This window comes from Hyla sarda, chromosome 6, assembly GCF_029499605.1.
Source record: "Hyla sarda isolate aHylSar1 chromosome 6, aHylSar1.hap1, whole genome shotgun sequence".
Classification (NCBI taxonomy): domain Eukaryota; kingdom Metazoa; phylum Chordata; class Amphibia; order Anura; family Hylidae; genus Hyla; species Hyla sarda.
In genome coordinates this window covers 292,462,448-292,480,338 of record NC_079194.1, presented here as the reverse complement: position 1 = coordinate 292,480,338, position 17,891 = coordinate 292,462,448, and the positions used below count along the sequence as shown (strand labels likewise).

Sequence of the window (17,891 nt, the reverse complement as noted above, 5' to 3'; positions counted from 1 at the left end):
ACAGGGCATAAATAGCTGATCATTGGGGCTGACCATCATTTTCCCCTGATCCCAAAAAATTGGGCATGGTCCTTAAAATGGAGCAACAGTGCGTATAATTAGCTTCAGTTCGTTTCACTTGCTATGAATGATGCTCCTAATTTGGTGATAGTGGGGGGGGGGGGGGGGGGGGATCACTGCCTGAAGCTCAAGTTCTATCCACAGGACAGGGGGTTAACTAGCTGATCATTGGGGCTGCCCATCGTCTCCCACTGATCAGAAAAATGGGGCAGGGTCCCTTGAATGGAGCAACATGAATCCTAAATTTTGTGATCATGGAAGGGGTGCCAGAGGATGGACCCCCATCAACCAGATAACTTATCCCCTATCCTTTGGATAGGGAATAAGTTATAGATCACAGGGGGTCTGACTGCTGGTACCCCCGTGATCTCCTGAATGGGGCCCCGGCAGTCTGCTGGAAGGGGGCGTGCCGACCCCCACGCGGAGCGGCGGCCGACACGCCCCCTCCACGTATCCCATACAGGGGGCTGGAATGGCTGCTTCCGGCAGACTGCCAGGGCCCAGTTCAGGAGATCGTGGGGGGTCTCTCGGCAGTCGGACCCCCCGCGATCTATAACTAATCCCCCATCCTTTGCATAGGGAATAAGTTATTTTTCGCTGCACTACTCCTTTAACACTGACATACAAGGCCCCAGGACCACTTACCTTTCAACCATATGAGTCTGATCCAGCGACAGCCCATCGATGGCGGTGCACTCGGGGCACTTGAACTTTTTGCGAGGCGTCACCTATAGGGGGAGATGTGACATATCAATCACAGGGTGCTAGAACGTTTTTTTTTTTGGTTCTCTCATTGCACGGTGCTAAGCCCCAAAACCCAATGAAAAGAGATGACAAGGATTTGCATCCCCCTCCCCTCCCCGCTGGTGATGACAAGCCCTTTAATTCCCTTTTAATGACTTCTCGCACCGCCAAGGTCCCTGTGTAAACATCATTTGCTCTTGCAGAGTTTTTTCCGAGGTCTCTGCGGCTTCTCTGTAACCTTCAGGCGACACGGCAGATGAGCCGCGTCCCGCCTCCGCCCCCCCTCCTTGCCAGAATCAGCAGAGGGTAATCCCTTGTGAAAGAGACCCGGCCAGTGATTTTGGTTCTGGCAGCCACTCCGGGTTACCAACCTACAGCGCCGTTTACAAGCGGAGGAGATGCCGTCGCGGCACCTGATCCGGGCGCTGATGACACCACGGGAAATGTATGTGTGAAGGGCTCAGGATCAAAGGCGGGCCGACACCAGCGAGAGACCCCCGGTAATACCGGGGATTGGGGAAGATGATTGCAAGATCACTTTTAAATTAACATTCACCAGGGGTGAAATTTACAATTAACATTCCTCTGGTCAGCTGTCCCCGGGGCAGACAGATGGTCAGCTATATAGGGGGCCCTACTGATTCGGATACTTGGCCGCTGGAAAGACCCTGCGCTCCAACAATGTAAAGGCAATGGAAATGGTGGGAGGTCATGTGACAGCGCTACTAAGGATATCGATACAAATAGTATGTGGACTAGAAATGGACATTTTAGTACTCGGGGTTCTGAGGATAGGATATCGATGTGTGACTGGTGGGGGGTCCGATTGCCAGAAACTACATAGACCAGGAGAGTCAAGGGGCCTGAGGTGCATCCCTATTATTGTTTACATTCGCAGATCTAGGCACATCCTCCTATGGAATGGGGGTTGCATAAGGAAGACATCCCCCCCCCCCTACGAAATAGACATCGACAGCCTATCGTAAGAATAATGAGGTTAAATGAGTTGCCCAAAGTTAGTAAAACTTAAAAAAATAAAAAGCACCATGCCCTGTCCACAGAGGTTGCACGTAATACTGCAGCATGCCCAAATTTAGTGCTGTGCTGCACTGCAAAACCACCCATGAACAGGTGTGGCGCTGTTTTTGAAAAACATATCATTAATAAGGATGAGGTTCTGCCCCTCCCCCAACAGCACCAGCGTGTTCAGTATTACAGTATTGAATGGAGCAGTACCAACAAAATGCACAAAAAATGCCTTTGTGACTAGATCCAGGATATAGGAACAACAAATACGCTTCTTTTGAAAATAAATTCATTTTCCCTGATGGGTTTGGGGTAAGTGTCAGATCCCGCCAAACCTATTGGTTAAAAATGTATTTGTTTAGCTTTCAATAGTCAGATCCCACACTGTATATAGTTAGGGAGAGTACAGTAGCTCAAAGTCTGCAGTAATCCGTCATTAAAAAAATAAACAAAGTCTCCCTAACGTGTTTCAGTCACAATTGCATCATCAGGGGGAGTGAGGCAATAATAATAGCCATGATGATGCTGTTGCTACTATAAGGGTGGGTTCACACCACGTTTTTGCAATACAGTTTTCTATCAGGTTTTTGATTAACCCCTTAAGGACCAAGCCCATTTTCACCTTAAGGACCAGAGCATTTTTTGCACATCTGACCACTGTCACTTTAAGCATTAATAACTCAGGGATGCTTTTACTTATGAATGTGATTCTGAGAATGTTTTTTCGTGACATATTCTACTTTAACATAGCAGTAAAATTTCAACGATACTTGCATCATTTCTTGGTGAAAAATTCCAAAATTTCATTAAAAATTTGAAAATTTTGCAATTTTCGAACTTTGAAACTCTCTGCTTGTAAGAAACATAGACATACCAAATAAATTATATACTGATTCACATATACAACATGTCTACTTTATATTTGCATCATAAAGTTGACATGTTTTTACTTTTGGAAGACCTCAGAGGGCTTCAAAGTTCTGCAGCAATTTTCTAATTTTTCACAAAATTTTCTAAATCAGAATTTTTCAGGGACCAGTTCAGGTTTGAAGTGGATTTGAGGGGCCTTCATATTAGAAATACCCCATAAATGACCCCATTATAGAATCTGCACCCCTCAAAGTATTCAAAATGACATTCAGTAAGTGTGTTAACCGTTTAGGTGTTTCACAGGAATAGCAGCAAAGTGAAGGAGAAAATTCAAAATCTGCATTTTTTACACTCGCATGTTCTTGTAGACCCAGTTTTTGTATTTTTATAAGGGGTAAAAGGAGAGAAATCCCCCCCACAAATTATTTTTTTTTACACCAAATCAATAAAATAGCTTTTAGGGGCGAGTCATTATCTAGGTGGTTTATACCCCCAAGTCTTGCTGACCTGCAGTACCAGACACAACCCATCGATTGTGGTGCTTTTTCTTATTAGGCTGCTTTCACACTATAAAATTCATCCGTTTTAAAGATCCGTTTGATGTTCCGTTAGGAAAACCATGAAAATCGGCCATTAAACATCCGTTAGAAAATCCCAATATATAGTCTACGGACGTTTAATGGCCGATTTTCATGGTTTTCATAACGGAACATCAAACGGATCTTTAAAACGGATGAATTTTATAGTGTGAAAGCCGCCTTAGATGTTGGACAAGAGAGGCAACATCTGGGCAAACTTTTATAAATCTGTTCAAAATGGCAGCACTGTCCCGCTGCTATGCAGATTCTATTATGGGTATCCTGTAACAGATCGTGTTACCTTGATAGGCGCCTTCCCCGTTACGTTGGCGACCAAGAAATTCATGGCGATGTCTTCACAGTTCATATGGGCGTCCACCCAGTTCTTGATGTCGCCGGGCATTTTGTAGGTGTACAGGTAATTGAAGTACTGCAAAGCGTCCCAACGAGAGAAGAGGTCTGTGTTATGCCGGTGGCATCACTGGATTACGTGAAGAATTACAAGCACCTGACAATTGTCTGACTACGGTGTTCCCTCAACATACGATGGGAATTGGTTCCAGGCAGACCATCGTATGTTGAAACCATCGTATGTTGAGGGATCACTGACACTATACAGATGCGCAATGATACTGACATGTCCCCGCCGCTCCGGCCCGTCAGTTCACCGCTCCTCTGCTGACGTATCACTACGTCGCCGCTCATGCCGCCCCTACCGGACGACGGGGCGGCGACTTAAAGGGTACCTTTCATCAAAAAAACTTTTGATATATTATAGATTAATGTATTCAGAATAACTTTCCAATAGCATGTTATTAAAAAATATGCTTCTTTCTATTTAATTTTCCACTTTGAAAAATGACCACTAGGGGGCTCCCTACCAGTCCTTTTATTTTATTTTTTTTTATAGATTTCAGACTCATGCAGGAGTCCTAAATCTCAGACTGCAGCCGGGACACAGACAAGCTCAGCACTGCTTCCTGCCAGGGAAAGTTATTGGAAAGTTATTCTGAATACATTATTCTATAATATATCAAAAGTTTTTTTGATGAAAGGTACCCTTTAACCCCTTAAGGACCCGGGCTTTTTCCGTTTTTTCATTTTCAATTTTTCCTCCTTAACTTTAAAAAATCATAACTCTTAAAAATTTTCACCTAAAATTATATATAATGGCTTAATTTTTGCGTCACTAATTCTACTTTGTAATGAAAATAGTCATTTTACCCAAAAATCTACGGTGAAACGGGAAAAAAAATCAATGTGCGACAAAATTGATGAAAAAACACTATTTATAAGTTTTGGGGGCTTCTATTTTTACGCAGTACATTTTTTGTCAAAAATGATACCTTATCTTTATTCTGTAGGTCCATACGGTTAAAATGATCCCCTACTTGTATAGGTTTGAATTTGTATCACTTCCGAAAAAAATCATGAATACATGCAGGAAAATTTATACGTTTAAAATGGTCATCTTTTGACCCCTATATGTTTTTTTATTTTTCTGTGTTCAGGGCGCTTTGAGGACTCATTTTTTGCGCCGTCATCTGAAGTTTTTAGCGGTACCATTTTTGTTCTGATCAGACTTTTTGATCACATTTTATTCACTTTTTTGTGGTATAAAAAGTGATAAAAAATGCGCTGTTTTGGACTTTGGAATTTTTTTGCGCGTACGCCATTGAACGAGTGGTTTAAAAAGCGGTATATTTTTATAAATCGGACATTTCCGCACGCGGCGATACCAGATATGTTTATTTTTATTATTATTTACATAATGTTTTTTTTATTTTTGGAAATGCCGGGTGATTCAAACTTTCATTAGGGGAAGGGATAATTGAAAGGGTTAATGATTTTTTTACACTTTTCTTATGCAATATTATAGCTCCTATAGGGGGGGCTATAACATTGCATGTACTGATCTTTTACACTGATTGATCCATCTCCATAGGAATGGATCAATCAGTGTTTTCAGCGATTGAATGCTCAAGCCTGGATCTCAGGCGGCGATCGGACAGCACAGGAGAAGGTAAGAAGACCTCCTCCTGTGCTACAGCTGTTCGGGATGCCGCGATTATACCGCGGAGATCCCGAACAGCTCCCTGAGCTAGCCGGGCACTTTTACTTTCGTTTTTAGCCGCGCGGCTAAAGGGTTAATAGCGCGCGGCACAGCGATCAGTGCCGCGCGCTATTAGAGGCGGGTCCCGGCTTCACTATGACGCCGGGCCCGCCGCGATATGATGCGGGGTCACCGTGTGACCCCGCGTTATATCGCAGGACCGGGACTCATGACGTATGCATACGTCATGGGTCCTTAAGAGGTTAAAGGAGTACTCCGGTGGAAAACTTTTTTTTTTTTTTTTTTTTTAAATCAACTGGTGCCAGAAAGTTAAACAGATTTGTAAATAACTTCTATTAAAAAATATTTACCCTTCCAGTACTTTTTAGCAGCTGTATGCTACAGAGGAAATTCTTTTCTTTTTGAATTTCTTTTTTTGTCTTGTCCACAGTGCTCTCTGCTGACACCTGATGCCCATATCAGGAACTGTCCGGAGAAGGAGAAAATCCCCATAGCAAACCTATGCTGCTCTGGACAGTTTCTGACACCGACAGAGGTGTCAGCAGAGAGCACTGTGGACAAGACAAAAAAAAATTTGGAAAAGAATTTCCTCTGTAGCATACAGCTGCTAAAAAGTACTGGAAGGGTAAAGATTTTTTAATAGAAGTGATTTACAAATCCGTTTAACTTTTAAACACCAGTTAATTAAAAAAAAAAAAAAAAAAAAAAACGACGGCGAAGGAGAGCGACGCCGCAGGGCAGCAGAGGAGTGACGAGGACATGTAAGTATCATTCAGCAGGGCACATTAAAAGGGTACTCCGGTGGAACTTTTTTTTTTTTTTTTTTTTTAAATCAACTGGTGCCAGAAAGTTAAACAGATTTGTAAATTTTTTCTATTAAAAAATCTTAATCCATCCAGTACTTATTAGCTGCTGAATACTACAGAGGAAATTATTTTCTTTTTGGAACACAAAGCTCTCTGCTGACATCACGAGCACAGTGCTCTCTGCTGACATCTCTGTCTATTTTAGAAACTGTCCAAAGCAGCATATGTTTTCTATGGGGATTTTCTCCTACTTTGGACAGTTCTTAAAATGGACAGAGATGTCAGCAGAGAGCACTGTGCTCGTGATGTCAGCAGAGAGCTCTGTGTTCCAAAAAGAAAAGAATTTCCTCTGTAATATTCAGCAGCTAATAAGTACTGGAAGGATTAAGATTTTTTAAATAGACGTAATTTACAAATCTGTTTAACTTTCTGGCACCAATTGATTAAAAAAAAAAAAAGTATGGACATACAGAGCAGCTACCTATGGGGGGCACTAGAGGAGGAGAGCTCATTTACATACTATACAAATCCCATTTAGGTTTAGAGTATTAGGTAACAAAGCCAAAAGTAAAGTCTTGAAGTGCATTTCTATAACGTAATAGTAAAAATTGCTGTAAACCTGCTTTTTCACTGTCAGTGTTTCCCAACCAGGGTGCCTCCAGCTGTTGCCAAACTACAACTCCCAGCATGCCCGCTGCCTCTAAAGTAGTGTTCCTCAACTAGGGTGCTTCCAGCTGTTGCAAAACTACAACTCCCAGCATGCCCAGACAGCCTTTGACTGCCTCTAAGGTAGTGTTTCTCAACCAGGGTGCCTCCAGCTGTTGCAAAACTACAACTCCCAGCATGCCCAGACGGCCTTTGGCTGCCTCTAAGGTAGTGTTCCTCAACCAGGGTGCCTCCAGCTGTTGCAAAACTACAACTCCCAGCATGCTTGCTGCCTCTAAGGCAGTGTCCCTCAACCAGGGTGCCTCCAGCTGTTGCAAAACTACAACTCCCAGCATGCCCACTGCCTCTAAGGTAGTGTTCCTCAACCAGGGTGCCTCCAGCTGTTGCAAACCTACAACTCCCAGCATGCCCAGACAGCCTTTGGCTGCCTCTAAGGTAGTGTTTCCCAACCAAGGTGCCTCCAGCTGTTGCAAAACTACAACTCCCAGCATGCCTTCTTCCTCTATGGTAGTGTTCCTCAACCAGGGTGCCTCCAGCTGTTGCAAAACTACAACTCCCAGCATGCCTGGACAGCCGAAGGTTGTCCAGGCATGCTGGGAGTTGTGGTTTTGCAACAGCTGGAGGCACCCTGGTTGGGAAACACTGACATTGAAAAAGCAGGTTTACGGCAATCTTTACTATTACGTTATGGAAATGCATTACAAGCATTTGCTTAAAGTTTTTATGTGAACGGCTCCAATACCTAAATACAATTGCTATGTTATAGGGCAGAAGGTTGGATTTGGGGAGCGTATATTCTCCAGATGACAGAACAGGAGTATCTGTAGTCACCTTATGATAAAATGCGGCTCCGGTCAGCACCATCGACACTTCATTGGTCCATTCGGACTCGTACTTCCATTTGTTCATCTCATGGTCCCATAGGTGGAGGCGTCCTGGATATCCAACAAGCCGGTCAGGAAACTCCCTCCATACCTGGCGGAGAGAATGAGACATCATGTGAGACTAAAGGGAATATTGCTTTTTTTATCTATTTTTGCCACATGATCATGGGGGCAGCAGTCTTGGTCTGCACTGCTTTTAAAGGGGTATTCCAGGGAAAAACTTATTTTTATATATCAACTGGCTCCAGAAAGTTAAACAGATTTGTAAATTACTTCTATTAAAAAATCTTAATCCTTTCAGTACTTATGAGCTTCTGAAGTTAAGGTTGTTCTTTTCTGTCTAAGTGCTCTCTGATGACACGTATCTCGGGAACCGCCCAGTTTAGAAGCAAATCCCCATAGCAAACCTCTTCTAAACTGGGCGGTTCCTGAGACACGTGTCATCAGAGAGCACTTAGACAGAAAAGAACAACCTTAACTTCAGAAGCTCATAAGTACTGAAAGGATTAAGATTTGTTAATAGAAGTCATTTACAAACCTGTTTAACTTTATGGAGCCAGTTGATATATAAAAAAAAGTTTTTTCCTGGATAACCCCTTAATGACAGATGCTTTACAGCAGCCATATGGACCATAGAAACCTGTAGTCTGGAGAGTACACATTGACTTCTATGGGGATGTATAATGGGCATGCTCTGTGCCCTGTGCAGAGATCACAATGCAAGAAGGGGATGAGGCGAGCTATGTCTATCAGCTATTGATTTCTATGGAAGACTGTTGTGTGCAGCTCTTTGACCCATGCATAGAGTAAGGGAGGTGAACTGTGCCCGTAACCTACTGATTTCAATGGGACTGTTGTCTGCACAGGTCACAGAGCATGACTACTACACACAGTGCAGGAAGGCAAGGAGGTGAGCTTTGATAATGACTTATTGACTTCTTTAACCTGTGCAGAAGGAGAAGAAGGTGAACTGGGACATACCCTACTGACTTCTGTGAGACACTGTTGTGGCCATGCTCTGTGACCTGTGCGGCAGTCACAATAAGGGAGCAGGGGTTGTGGTGGTCAGAGGGCTAGCCAAGATGCTAACTAACCGAATAGGGTGTGATCTGTGACTACTACTTGAGCTGTCATGTGACTTGTGTGTGAAAAGTGACACAAAAATTAAGCCCATCCCCCCCACTACTTACAAACAGAAACTTTCCAAAATTTGAAGGAAGAGGAGAACTGATGGTGGAAAAGATATTGATGTTTTGTTTTTTTTTCACACTAAAATTAGGTAATAAGGCACCTCAGCCATGACACCTCCATCACGTCTATAACCCCATGCCCCTCTCCACCAGTCAGCGTCACACAATTAAAGGGGTACTCCGGTGGAAAACTATTTTTTTTTAAATCAACTGGTGCCAAATTACTTCTATTAAAAAATCTTAATCCTTCCAATAATAATCAGCTGCTGTAGTTGAGTTGTTCTTTTCTCTCTGGCAACAGTGCCCTCTGCTGACATCTCTGCCTGTCTCAGGAACTGCACAGACCAGAAGAGGTTTGCTATGGGGATTTGCTTCTGCTCTGGACAGTTCCAGAGACAGGTGTCATCAGGGAGCACTTAGACAGAAAAGAACAACTCAACTTCAGCAGCTTCTAAGTACTGAAAGGATTGAGATTTTTTTAATAGAAGTAATTTACAAATCTGTTTAACTCTCTGGAGCCAGTTGATATATATATAAAAAAAAAGTTTTTTCCTGGATAACCCCTTTAATCCTTCCAGTACTTATCAGCTGCTTTATGTTACAGAGGCAGTTCTTTTCTTTTTGAATTTCTTTTCTGTCTGACCACAGTGCTCTCTGCTGACACCTCTGTCTGTGTCAGGAACTGTCCAGAGCAGGATAGGTTTACTATGGGGATTTGCTTCTACTGGACAGTTCCTAAATTGGACAGAGGTGTCAGCAGAGAGCACTGTGGTCAGACTAGAAAGAAAATTCAAAAAGAAAAGAACTTCCTCTGTAGTATACAACAGCCGATAAGTACTGGAAGGATTAAGATTTTTTTTTAATAGAAGTCATTTACAAATCTGTTTAACTTTCTGGCACCAGTTGATTTAAAATAAATTGTTAATCCTTCCAGTACTTATCAGCTGCTGTAGGCTTCACAGGAAGTTATTTTCTTTTTGAATTTCTTTTCTGTCTGACCACAGTACTCTCTGCTGACACCTCTGTCCCTGTCAGGAACTGTCCAGAGCAGGTTTGCTATGGGGATTTGCTCCTACTGGACAGTTCCTAAAATGGACAGAGGTGTCAGCAGAGAGCACTGTTGAAAGAAATTCAAAAAGAAAAGAACTTCCTCTGTAGTATACAGCAGCCGATAAGTACTGGAAGGATTAAAATTTTTTTAATAGAAGTAATTGACAAATCTGTTTAACTTTCTGGCACCAGTTGATTTAAAGTAAAATGTTTTCCACCGGAGTACCCCTTTAATGCTGTAATGGATGAAAAATAAGAGAGGAGTTGGAGACATTGTGCTGCTGGACAAGGAATAGAAGGCAGATCCTACCAGGGGACTCTGAGGAGAAAATGTGAATAAAGGAAGGTGGGGTGGGGGGTACGCGGGGGTGCTGTGAAGGATTCGTAATGCTGCCGCAGACAGACGTGTCACCCCCCGAGTCAGCAGCTGGATACAATCAGACCCTCCATCTCCGTCACTTCATCCATAACTTGACCGCTGACAAGGGGATCAAAACTACAGGAAAATGAGAACAGGCTGGGTGATCATTAGTAGCACCCCGAAATGTTAAACATGCTACTGACCGCACTAAATGGGGCTGATTTACAGGCCCGGAGAGGGGGAAGAAAGGGTCAGACCATTCCCCGCAAATGAAGAATGAGAGAACAGTCAACGAAATTACAAATGCTCAAATCGTGGCCGAGACATTAATGAGCGGGACCCCGCGTTTACGACAGGTGACCCCCCCCCGTCCCCCCGTCCTACTGCCACCGCTCTGCCATATCAAAGAGACGTACAAGTCACCGGATCCTGTATAGAGCCGGTCAGAAAAAAAAACAAAAAAAAAAAACACTTAGTGCAGTGTTTCCCAACCAGGGTGCCTCCAGCTGTTGCAAAACTACAACTCCCAGCATGCCTGGACAGCCGAACATGCTGGGAGTTGTAGTTTTGCAACAGCTGGAGGCCCCCTGGTTGGGAAACACTGACAGTGTTGGGCCCCCTTTGCTCTATTTTCACTCTACATATTCTTGTATTTAAAGGGGTACTCCGCTGCTTAGCGGTCGGAACAAACGCTAATGTCATGCCCCGCCCCCTCAATGCAAGTCTATGGGAGGGGGCGTGACGGCCATCATGCCCCCTCCCATAGACTTGCATTGAGGGTACGGGGAGTGACATCACGAGGAGCCGCAGCCGTGACGTCACCCGGCACCGGCTCTAAGCGTTCAGAACATTTTGATCTGAACGCTGAGCAGCGGAGTACCCCTTTAAGTGTTCCTGTCACTACTTCATTTAAAAATAGAGAAAAAAAAAAAAACAATAACTTGACAGGTCACAGAGACATGACAAAGTTTTGATCAGTAGAGGGGCTCAGCACTGAGACCCCCACTGATCATTAGTACGATCCTGTTCATATAGCGATAGCAGCAGCAGTATACAGATATAGCAGAAGGGGAGGAGTATAACTACTATATATCCTGATCCTATAGAGATAGCAGCAGTATACAGATAGAGCTGGAGGGGAGGCATATACCTACTATATATCCTGATCCCATAAAGACAGCAGTAGCAGTATACAGATAGAGCTGGAGGAGGGGTGTATAACAACAATATATCTTGATCCTATATAGATAGCAGCAGCAGTATATGGATAGAGCTGGAGGGAAGGTGTATAACTACTATATATTCTGATCTCATAGAGAGAGCAGCAGTATACAGATAGAGCTGGAGGGGAGGTGTATAACTACTATATATCCGGATCCCATAATGATAGCAGCAGCAGTATACAGATAGAGCTGGAGAGGGGGGGGTGTATAACTACTATATATCCTGCTCTCAGAGATAGCAGCAGTATACAGATAGAGCTGGAGAGGGGTGTATCACTACTATATATCCGGATCCAAAAATGATATCAACAGCAGTATACAGATAGAGCTGGAGGGGGGGGGGTGTATAACTACTATATATCCTGATCCCATAGAGATAGCAGCAGTATACAGATAGAGCTGGAGGGGGGTGGGGTGTATAACTACTATATATTCTGATCCCATAGAGATAGCAGCAGCAGTATAAAGATAGAGCAGGAGGGGAGTGTGTAACTGGAGGTGTATATTCCTCCTCTGGATAGTAGTTTGCACTTACACCCCCTCCCTCCACCATAGAAGGCTACAGGGAGGGTAAAGGTCATGGACGATAGAGCATCTGTCTGTTCCCTCCCAATATATATGTAGAAGCACAAAATGCTTAAAATACAAGGGTCCGATCCCTCTCATCGTCAATCCAAAAGGAATCGGGCCAATAAAGAGTGATATCAATTCTCCGAAGAGCAATGAAAAAAATAAAGTCAGCGTGGAACAGTGTGGAAGGCAGCGCGGGGCCGATTTCCCACAGAACCCCCGCAGTCTGGCAGCTGGCACCAATAATGTTACTGCCGAAATCCCCAGAGAGGCCAAGAAACAAACCTCAAACCCAAAGATGCCAATAGTCTGTTCTAGTCTCTATAATAAAGCATCTTAAGGGGGAACACCATAAACATATACTAGTCCTGCACTCAAGTAGAGGGGGGGGCCTTTATAGGCAAAGGTTTGATTGGTCCGAGTGTTCGAACCCCAAATCACTAGAACCGGCCGGGAGTAGAGCGCACTAAGAGTCATGTGACAATAAAAGTCTTCGGGATTGTTCGGGACGCCGGTGTTGTGGTAAAATCAGGGAACCTTAGTACAATGCTCAACAGGTAACTTCACCTGTTACCACCCAAATGTTTGTTTTTCTGCACATGCGTCAGTACAAACCTTCACAACCCCGAAGCCTCTGTAGGGAGGAAAATGTGTCGGGCCTCACCGGCAGAAACAAGCGATCGCTATAGACTACACGCCAAACTGTGAGCGATTGTTTTATCTACCCGCCATATTTAAAGGGAATTCACTGACATCCCCCACACAATGCAACCCCCCACCTTCACTGCCATCCCCCCACACGGTCCCCCCCCATCACTGACATCCCCCCACACACTTCCCCCCCATCACTGACATCCCCCCACACGGTCCCCCCCATCACTGACATCCCCCCACACGGTCCCCCCCATCACTGACATCCCCCCACACGGTCCGCCCCATCACTGACATCCCCCCCACACACTTCCCCCCCATCACTGACATCCCCCCCACACACTGCCCCCCATCACTGACATCCCCCCCCCCACACTGCCCCCCATCACTGACATCCCCCCCCCCACACTGCCCCCCATCACTGACATCCCCCCCACACTGCCCCCATCACTGACATGCCCCCCCACACTGCCCCATCACTGACATCCCCCCCCCACACTGCCCCCATCACTGACATCCCCCCCCCACACTGCCCCCATCACTGACATCCCCCCCCCCCCCACACTGCCCCATAACTGACATCCCCCCACACGGTCCCCCCCATCACTGACATCCCCCCACACGGTCCCCCCCATCACTGACATCCCCCACACACTGCCCCCCCCATCACTGCCATACCCCCACACTGTCCCCCCCATCACTGACATTCCCCCACACACTTCCCCCCCCCCATCACTGACATCCCCCCCACACACTTCCCCCCCCCATCACTGACATCCCCCCACACACTTCCCCCCCATCACTGACATCCCCCCACACACTTCCCCCCCATCACTGACATCCCCCCACACGGTCCCCCCCATCACTGACATCCCCCCCACACACTTCCCCCCCCATCACTGACATCCCCCCACACACTGCCCCCCATCACTGACATCCCCCCCACACACTGCCCCCCATCACTGACATCCCCCCCACACACTGCCCCCCATCACTGACACCCCCCCACACACTGCCCCCATCACTGACACCCCCCCACACACTGCCCCCATCACTGACACCCCCCCACACACTGCCCCCATCACTGACACCCCCCCCCATACTGCCCCCATCACTGACATCCCCCCCCCACACTGCCCCCATCACTGGCATCCCCCCCACACGGTCCCCCCCATCACTGACATCCCCCACACACTGCCCCCATCACTGACATCCCCCCACACACTACCCCCCCATCACTGACATCCCCCCCACACACTGCCCCCCCATCACTGACATCCCCCCCACACACTGCCCCCCATCACTGAATTCCCCCCCATCACTGACATCCCCCCACACACTGCCCCCCCATCACTGACATCCCCCCCACACACTGCCCCCCCATCACTGACATCCCCCCCACACACTGCCCCCCCATCACTGACATCCCCCCCACACACTGCCCCCCATCACTGAATTCCCCCCCATCACTGACATCCCCCCCACACACTGCCCCCCCATCACTGACATCCCCCCCACACACTGCCCCCCCATCACTGACATCCCCCCCACACACTGCCCCCCCATCACTGACATCCCCCCACACACTGCCCCCCATCACTGACTGCCCCCCATCACTGACATCCCCCCCACACACTGCCCCCCATCACTGACACCCCCCCACACACTGCCCCCATCACTGACACCCCCCCACACACTGCCCCCATCACTGACACCCCCCCCCCCATACTGCCCCCATCACTGACATCCCCCCCCCCACACTGCCCCCATCACTGGCATCCCCCCCCACACGGTCCCCCCCATCACTGACATCCCCCACACACTGCCCCCCCATCACTGACATCCCCCCACACACTGCCCCCCATCACTGACATCCCCCCCACACACTGCCCCCCCATCACTGACATCCCCCCCCACACACTGCCCCCCCATCACTGACATCCCCCCCACACACTGCCCCCCATCACTGAATTCCCCCCCATCACTGACATCCCCCCCACACACTGCCCCCCCATCACTGACATCCCCCCCACACACTGCCCCCCCCATCACTGACATCCCCCCCACACACTGCCCCCCCATCACTGACATCCCCCCCACACACTGCCCCCCATCACCGACATCCCCTCACACTGCCCCCATCACCGACATCCCCTCACACACTGCCCCCCATCACCGACATCCCCTCACACACTGCCCCCCCCACACACTGCCCCCCCCATCACTGACATCCCCCCCACACACTGCCCCCCCCATCACTGACATCCCCCCCACACACTGCCCCCCATCACTGACATCCCCCACACACTGCCCCCACATCACGGACATCCCCCCCCCCACACTGTCCCCCCATCACTGACATCCCCCCCCCCCACACACTGTCCCCCCATCACTGACATCCCCCCACACACTGCCCCCCATCACTGACATGCAGGGGGGCGGCGAGGAGACACACGTTCCGCCATCGCTTGTTTATGCATTTGACAACCTAAGTAGGGTCCATGACCGTCACCAGACTGCCCATTTATCAGAATTAGGATTACGCACCTCATAGCCAAACTGCAGCTCGTCAGACGTCAACATGATGATGTCATCGTCGATGGCGAGCACCGCCTCCGTCTCAATTTCATCATAAGGAAAGAAGCGATTGCTCAGCTTATTCTCTGTCGTCTTCACCACCTTCAGGGGAACCCGGATTTTGGGCCATAGACTTTCTGTAGAAGAAAACAAAAATGGTTCTAAATTAATATCCTTGTGTTTAGACCAGTGTTTCCCAACCAGGGTGCCTCCAGCTGTTGCAAAACTACAACTCCCCGCATGCCCGGACTATCCACAGAATAGGGGATAAGTGTCTGATTGGGGGTCTGACCGCTGGGACCCCTCATGATCATCTGTATGGGGCATCGGCATTCAACTTACTACACTCCTGAGCGCTTCGGCACTTCACACCACGTTTTTGCAATACAGTTCCCGTATCAGGTTTTTGATAAAAAACGGATTCCTCAAAACCTGACTAAACTATCAAAACGTGTGTACAAATTTTAACCCGTATACAGTTTGAAAAACGATGTCCGGTTGCATCAGTTTTTTAAGAAAAAAATGTATACGTTTTTAACTTTTCATTGCATAATGAATAAAGTTTCACTTGTTTGATTGAAATTCCAAGAAAAAAACTGTTTGGTGAAAACTGGATGGAATTGTACACACATACGGTTCTGTACGGTTTCCATTGACTTCCATGCTAAAAAAAAAAAAAAAAACTATACGTTTCAATACAGTTTTTCTCCCGGACCAAAAACAGTGGTAAGCTACGGTTTTGGGTACGGGAAAAAAACTGACAAAACCGTACAGGATGCAAATCGGACAAAACCTGATGCCTCTTTTGGCGTACGGTTTTTAATGGAGAGTCAATGCATACGGTTTTCTTTTAGAGAGATACGGACATGTAATAGGCTCAGAGTGTGTAATAGGCCCCCAAGATTAGGTCTGCAGCCCTACTGATGGCAAACTAATATCTAAAAATTGGCAAAAAATGTTATAAAATTATATTAGAAACTTGTAGAACTGCTTCCATTAATACAGTGTTTAAGATTTATTCACATAAAATCAAGATCTAGAAAACTTTACGGATTACACCACGCTGCTGCGCCATCATTTCTAGCGAGCGAGCCTCAGCCTGCACCTACGAGTCATATCCCGACGAGTTTCTTCTTCCCAGAAAATGACAAGCTTCATCAGGGTGATACAGTAGATTAACCCAATCAGATGACAAGGTATAATGAAAAAAGATACTTTAAAGGGGTACTCCGCCCCTAGACATCTTATCCCCTATCCAAAGGATAGGGGATAAGATGTCAGATCGCGGGGGTCCCGCCGCTGGGGAATCCCGGGATCTACCATGCAGCACCCACCTTTAGCGGCTTTCGGAAACGCTGGAGGTCCTCAGGCTGAGTCCATCTCGACCACGAGGACGGAGCATAGTGACGTCTGGGCTCCGCCCCCGTGTGACGTCCCGCTCCGCCCCCCTCAATGCAAGTCTATTGGAGGGGCGTGGCAGCTGTCACGCCCCCTCCCATAGGCTTGCATTGAGGGGGCAGGGCATGATGTCACACGGGGGCGGAGCCGTGACGTCACTATGCTCCGTCCCCGTGATCGCCAGTAATCAGACCCGGAGCGAACACGCTTCGGGGACTGATTCTAATCGGGTGCGGTATGGAAGATTACGGGGGTCCCCAGCGGCAGGATCCCCATGATCAGGCATCTTATCCCCTATCCTTTGGATAGGGTATAAGATGTCTAAGCGCCGGAGTACCCCTTTAAACAACCATGCTCAGAAAAAATTAACATTTAGGCCCAAAAATTGGACTGCTCACTCAGATACATCAGGGGGAACCTCTGTAAGGGCATCTGTCCCTGCTTTTTTTTTTTACCCCCGTTTGGGTTCCGTTCTTGCAGGCTGTAAACGGATAAAAAACGGTTAAAAAAAAAAATCCCATTCATGTCAATGGGATTTTTTTTACAATCCGTATACATCCGTTTGTACCAGTCTGCGCACATTTCCGTTTTTTTTTTGACGGCAGAAAAAACGCCACATGCAGTATTTTTTCTTCCGTCCAAAAAATGGAAGAAAAAACTGATAATTTTAACATTGAAGTCTATGGAAAACTGATGAGCCTTTAACGTCACCCGTCTGCATCCATTTTTTCAATCCGTTTTTTGATAAGTTTTTACTTCTGAGCATGCTCAGAACAAAAAAAATATATATTTTTTTGGTTTATTAACTGAACAACACCGGTCCAAACGGATATAACATCCGTTTGCATCCATTATTTTATTTATTTTTTTTGTTTTTTTTACGGGAGAAGAATGGGACGGGTCTAGACGGCCGTGTGAACGCAGCCTAAGTTGCGCCAATGAGCGGGGGCCATCCTGAATAGGGAGACTAGCTACAACTGTATCTATTTCCAGCTAACCGCTAGTCCTGCACATGGCGATATCGGACCGTGTGATTGGGCCTATTACATGGGTCAATATCACCCTGTATAATAGGGCCAGCGATCAGCTGATCAACGCGCAAATGGTCATAAAAGTCGTCTGTTTAGGTCATTTTACCCTGATAATAGAAATTGTGTGGCCGA

The 17,891-nt window shown here is 46.8% G+C and overlaps 1 protein-coding gene across 2 annotated transcripts in view; it reads right to left on the bottom strand.

Moving 5' to 3' along the window:
• Positions 1–17,891, bottom strand: part of EXT2 (exostosin glycosyltransferase 2) — a 102,413-nt gene that overhangs the window by 10,336 nt on the left and 74,186 nt on the right. For both annotated transcript variants that reach the window (XM_056527759.1, XM_056527760.1), the window contains exons 10-13: positions 15,301–15,467; positions 7,656–7,799; positions 3,580–3,708; positions 706–788 (exon numbers count right to left, since the gene is read on the bottom strand). In XM_056527759.1, the coding sequence (XP_056383734.1) occupies positions 706–788; positions 3,580–3,708; positions 7,656–7,799; positions 15,301–15,467 (523 nt within the window). The remainder of the gene's footprint in view (positions 1–705; positions 789–3,579; positions 3,709–7,655; positions 7,800–15,300; positions 15,468–17,891) is intronic.